The following is a 4,697-nucleotide window of genomic DNA, read 5'->3' as shown; positions in this document are numbered from 1 at the left end:
TTTCCCTTCCCTTTGAGGCCCAGCTCTTCAGAAGGGCAGGGATGAGGGAGAGGGGACCATGTCTCTCAAGCCCATTGGCAGTGGTTATGGCACTTTCCCTGAGGTTGATACTGTTCCTCTGGCTGTTACTGACCATACCAGTTCTCAGTGTCTTTTCTTTGGGAGGCGATGAAAGACTGGTCATGGGGGGGACATATGTATGAATTGCTCAGAAGCCGTGTGGGGCGTGCTGACTGCACTTTCCCTGACTGGCTGAGCCCCCAACTCTTCCATTGCCACTCTGGGTTCCAGCATTGGTGGTACCAGCCCCAGCCCCAGCTCTTTGCTTCTTGCTGGGAAGGGAGCTACTGTCCCCATCTCTGCCCACCATCCCTCTCCAGTTCCCTGTCCAGAGAGACAAAGGAAGATGAGCATTGCTCCGAGTTTGAGCACTAGAATGTGAGTCTCCTTTGTACAAGCACCACCGATTTCTGTTTATGCCTTTTGGTACCTCCTTCTTCTTCCAACTCTCATCCCAGCCATTATGCTTCCTTTCTACTGGTTCTCTGTGACTCTGTCACTTTTATCCCAATCTAATCTAGTCTTTTGGAGCAGATGGAGTGGCTCTGCAGGTATGAATTCTGTGGTGAACTGCAAGCGTCCTTGAGGTACTAAGTGCCTCCTTTGCCACCACTTTAGATAATGGTCACCATTTCTGGGGCACCAGTAGAATCCTGCTACAGAGTCAGTATCTTTATTTTATAGATTGGGAAATTAAGACAGAGAAGTTAACTAACTTGTCCTTGGTCACACGGTGAGAAAATAGAAATATTTTTCTCCATCCACATCATTCAGACTCTAAAAGCCCTGACCTTAAGCGGCACATAAGAGCACGTCCCCCACACCATTTCCAGCATTTTTTTTTTTTTTGAAGAGAACATTATGTCCTAAACTTCTATGCAAGTGAAAACCCAGACACATGGACTTAAAGAGAAACAGAACTAGGAGTCCTGACTGACGTAGGCCAGGGAAGCACCTTTCCAGGGACACCTTTGGGGTCAACCAGGAAACCTGTGTGGGAAAATATTCCCAGGGAATCCTCAGGTCTGGACTTCCAGGGGCAACACTTGCCGCTGGATACAGTTGTTGGGAGGAAATATAACATAAAAATAAGTCACCGAAAGGGATAGACAGACCTTTTAAAATAGTATATTGATATTTAGGGGCATGATGACTCAGATGAGCTTCTTAAGGCATCGCCTTGGAAGGCCCCCAGAGCAAAAGGTAATAATGATAATATCTAATATTTCAGGCCACTTAGTGTGAGATAAGAACTGTTCGTTGCTTTATATGCATTATGTTGCAACAACTTTTGAAATAGATACTTCTATTTTCTCATTTAAAATTAATGGAATTAAGCTTAACGGCTTTCTTTATGTAACTTGCACAAGATCATACAACTCAAAGAGATGGTAAATAATAAAAAATACTTTTTTCTTAAAAAAAAGTGTTAGTGTTTTTCTGTTTCAGCTATTGACAGAAATGATGATTAAAGAATTTTCCGTGTTTTACAGACTAATCGAAAACATGGATAAGACCCCAGAAAGGCAAATGCTTCTAAACCTTCAAGATGGCAGAAATGTTTACAGCAGTGAAAGGGAGATCGAAAATTCAGAACTACCCTGTAGCCAGGACTACAACTATGTATTTTAAAGCCATTATTCAAGGTTTCTTACTTGACAGTTCCTACGTGACCCTGTTGAAAATCTACAATATATGCTGCATTTAATGAAACATGTATATGTCAAACCAGAAGAAAAGAACTATAAACATATATTGTGTAAAGAAAAAATTCAGCAATGGAAACAGTTTCAGCAGATCAAGCAAAGATGTCTCGGGCATAGAACCAAAGTTACAATGAAACATTCTACCCCTGCTGTGCAGGGGGTGCCATTTTACTGTAACACCACACCCCATGGAAACACTAGTCATGAAATAAACAGCATTTTAAAAAAATCAAAACAAAACCAACAAAACACAAGGGTGGGTGGGGAATGAAGCACGAGGAATACCTATAAGGAACTATTTACAATAAAATGTTTCATTTGAAAAGTCTGGTTTCTTACTACAGGGATTTGCTTTTCTGTCTTTATTATTGTTTAAACTCAGGAACAGAGACATCTGCAGTGTGAACGGGAAAAAGAGCACTCTCCGATGTGTTTTTCTGCAGAAGGTAGAGCTGGCAACTGCATTCATTCCACAGACGACAGATGAGGAGCAGATCGCAGTGACCCCGACTACACTGGTGACAAGGCCAAGGACTCAGGCGAACATAACATGAAAAATAAAAGCAGACTTGCTGTTTCCTTGACCTTCCGTCACATCTGTGTTCCTCCATGAACAACAGACTGATCTCATTCATATCGAAAATTAAGAAGATAATGCTCGAAATCACAAGCTCCCTGACTTAATTCTTTTTAGAATGCCAACATCTATAGGGAACATGGGCCAGAGAGCATCTCTGAATCTTTCAGTTTTCCAAATACTGGTGTTCAGACGGCTGCTTAAAATGCCTGTAAATAAATGTTATGTTATTTGAGTGAAAACACCATAGAGGTGATAAGTTAAACTTCTACCAACTATTGAGTTTGCCACAGATATGTGAATATTAAACTAAATTATGATTATTTTTTTAAATGGCCTGATATACCTAGAGCACTCAAACCTCTTGTCATATAGATCGATAACTTTTTTTTTTTTTTCCAGAGAGCTGACAACAAAAAGATAGCTCTACTATTTTATATAGAGGTAACATTATGTTACTGATAAAGTTATTTTCTACCAGAGTCAATTAGAAGACTGGGACTTTTCCTAAGTTATGTAATACTGAGTCTTAGATTCAGATCTGAGAGCATATAAGTGTTCCCGAAAAGCTAATTTTACACCTCATTTACTGTAGATAACAAAACAGCCTCAATTTTTCAAGTCGTCAAGGTTTTATTTACAGGGCTAGAATTCCCATGCATGGAGAATGTGTGTAGGGAGCCAGAAACTCTTTTCTATGAAATGCTACCCAAATGCCCCCATACGTGGGTTCAGTATCTTCGGTTTTAGCACTGGCATTTTCAAAGCCAGGACAATAACTGAAGAATGTACAAGAACAGCTACAATGCTGGGCTCCACTTTTCGTTCTTACATCTACTGATGACACACAGGTATCTTTGGCCCAGTCACATAACCTCTCTGTGCCTCAGTTTCCTCATCTGCAAAATGAGGTTAAAATGCTTTTTCACAAACTTTCTTTTTTGCAATTCTGGAACAAGAGGTGCTTAAAGTAGCACAAAGTGCTTTGTAATTATTATGACTGCTATTATTATTTGAATTTCTTGTATTGTTGAGAAGAAGAGTCCCCTGCGTAATAAAATAATGCTTCAGTTTGGTTAGATCTAAGCCTGCAGCAATGATGCTTTCCCTTCAAACTACCAGGGACATTACTAGCAATAAAGATTGAGAGATCCAGAGCCAGGATCTCTAATAACCTAGAGTAAATAGATCATCTCATGCTACTGAACAAGGTAGAATGTGTCATTTCAGTGATGAGTATCTCCCAGCTCTCCTACTGCATATGCAAACCATAATATAAAACTCGACTTTTACCGTAGGAGAGCCAACCATGAAATTAAGGCCTGGAGTGAACCGATAGCATGACATAATCCGATTATCCCTTTCATTTGGAGGGAAGGTCCAATGATGTGATTGGGAATTTACAAAATAATTATCCATCTGCTGAATACTTTGTTCAACTGGGTGGGTTCCAGATTAATGTGAATAGTAGATTTATTGTGCAGCGATGTGAAAAGTGCCACTACAGTCTGTGACTCCCTCCTTTCAAATATCAACATATTACTCTCCCATATCTTCAACTTTTCCATTGCTCTTCATTGGCCAGTCCACGGTCCATCTGAGCAAATTCATATTCCATCTCCTCCACCCAACCTACTTTTCTTCAATTCATCTTGCTTTCCCCACCCCCACTCCAAAATGTAGTTTATATCCAAACATTGACTATTTTTTAATGATTAGAAACATTTGTAGAAATTCTATGGTTTAATCATACACCTTATCTGCTATAAATCTGATTGCATCACACACACAAAAAATCACATAAGAGCAATACCTAGAGTAACCATCTAAGCAACTTTAGATGTGTTTAGGGTGAATGCAAAAGGAGGGGCTCTTGTTGCTTATGATCAAGGAGATTAGCAGATTTCTCTAGACTTTAGGCTAAAAGGTAGCATTTTTACCAAGTCTTACTCATGATCCCCCAAATTAACGTATTATTAGATAAGGCCAAATATTATGAGTATATCTGTTGTCCACTTCCTCAGTTATAAAAATCAGCGAAATGTAAATGTACGGGAACAGTCACTCATGGATCCACAGAAATGGACCGTATGTAAATGAATGCTGCCCTTGTAGATGATGTACAGCAATAGTAAAAAGAGAGTCTCATTACTACTAGAGAGGTTTACTGTGGCCCCACTTGTTACAGAGTGGATAATCCCTAGTCTGATCTTAAATTTTTCATTGTAACTATCCTGACACATTTGGCCAATGAGTTAGTAGCAATCAAAACACATTTTCCAGGGTTGATTTATTTAATATTTTCTTAACAAAATATTCATCTCTTGCAAAATTAACACAACTGACAATATTTA

General features: G+C 39.4%; 1 protein-coding gene across 3 annotated transcripts in view; it reads left to right on the top strand.

Moving 5' to 3' along the window:
- JAKMIP2 (janus kinase and microtubule interacting protein 2) overlaps positions 1 to 3,751 on the top strand; it is a 140,413-nt gene extending 136,662 nt beyond the window's left edge. The window contains exon 21 of one of the 3 annotated variants that reach the window (XM_006906363.1): positions 1,554 to 3,751. Coding sequence is in view for 1 of the 3 variants with exons in the window: in XM_006906362.2 (XP_006906424.1) it covers positions 1,554 to 1,574 (21 nt within the window). In the remaining 2 variants the exon portion in view is untranslated. The remainder of the gene's footprint in view (positions 1 to 1,553) is intronic. The other 2 variants (XM_006906362.2, XM_006906364.1) reach the window with 2 other exon arrangements.
- The last annotated feature ends 946 nt before the right edge of the window (positions 3,752 to 4,697 follow it).

Source organism: Pteropus alecto, unplaced genomic scaffold, assembly GCF_000325575.1.
Source record: "Pteropus alecto unplaced genomic scaffold, ASM32557v1 scaffold40, whole genome shotgun sequence".
Taxonomy (NCBI): domain Eukaryota; kingdom Metazoa; phylum Chordata; class Mammalia; order Chiroptera; family Pteropodidae; genus Pteropus; species Pteropus alecto.
The sequence above is the reverse complement of the archived record's forward strand: the minus strand, read 5'-3'. Positions and strand labels throughout refer to the sequence as shown.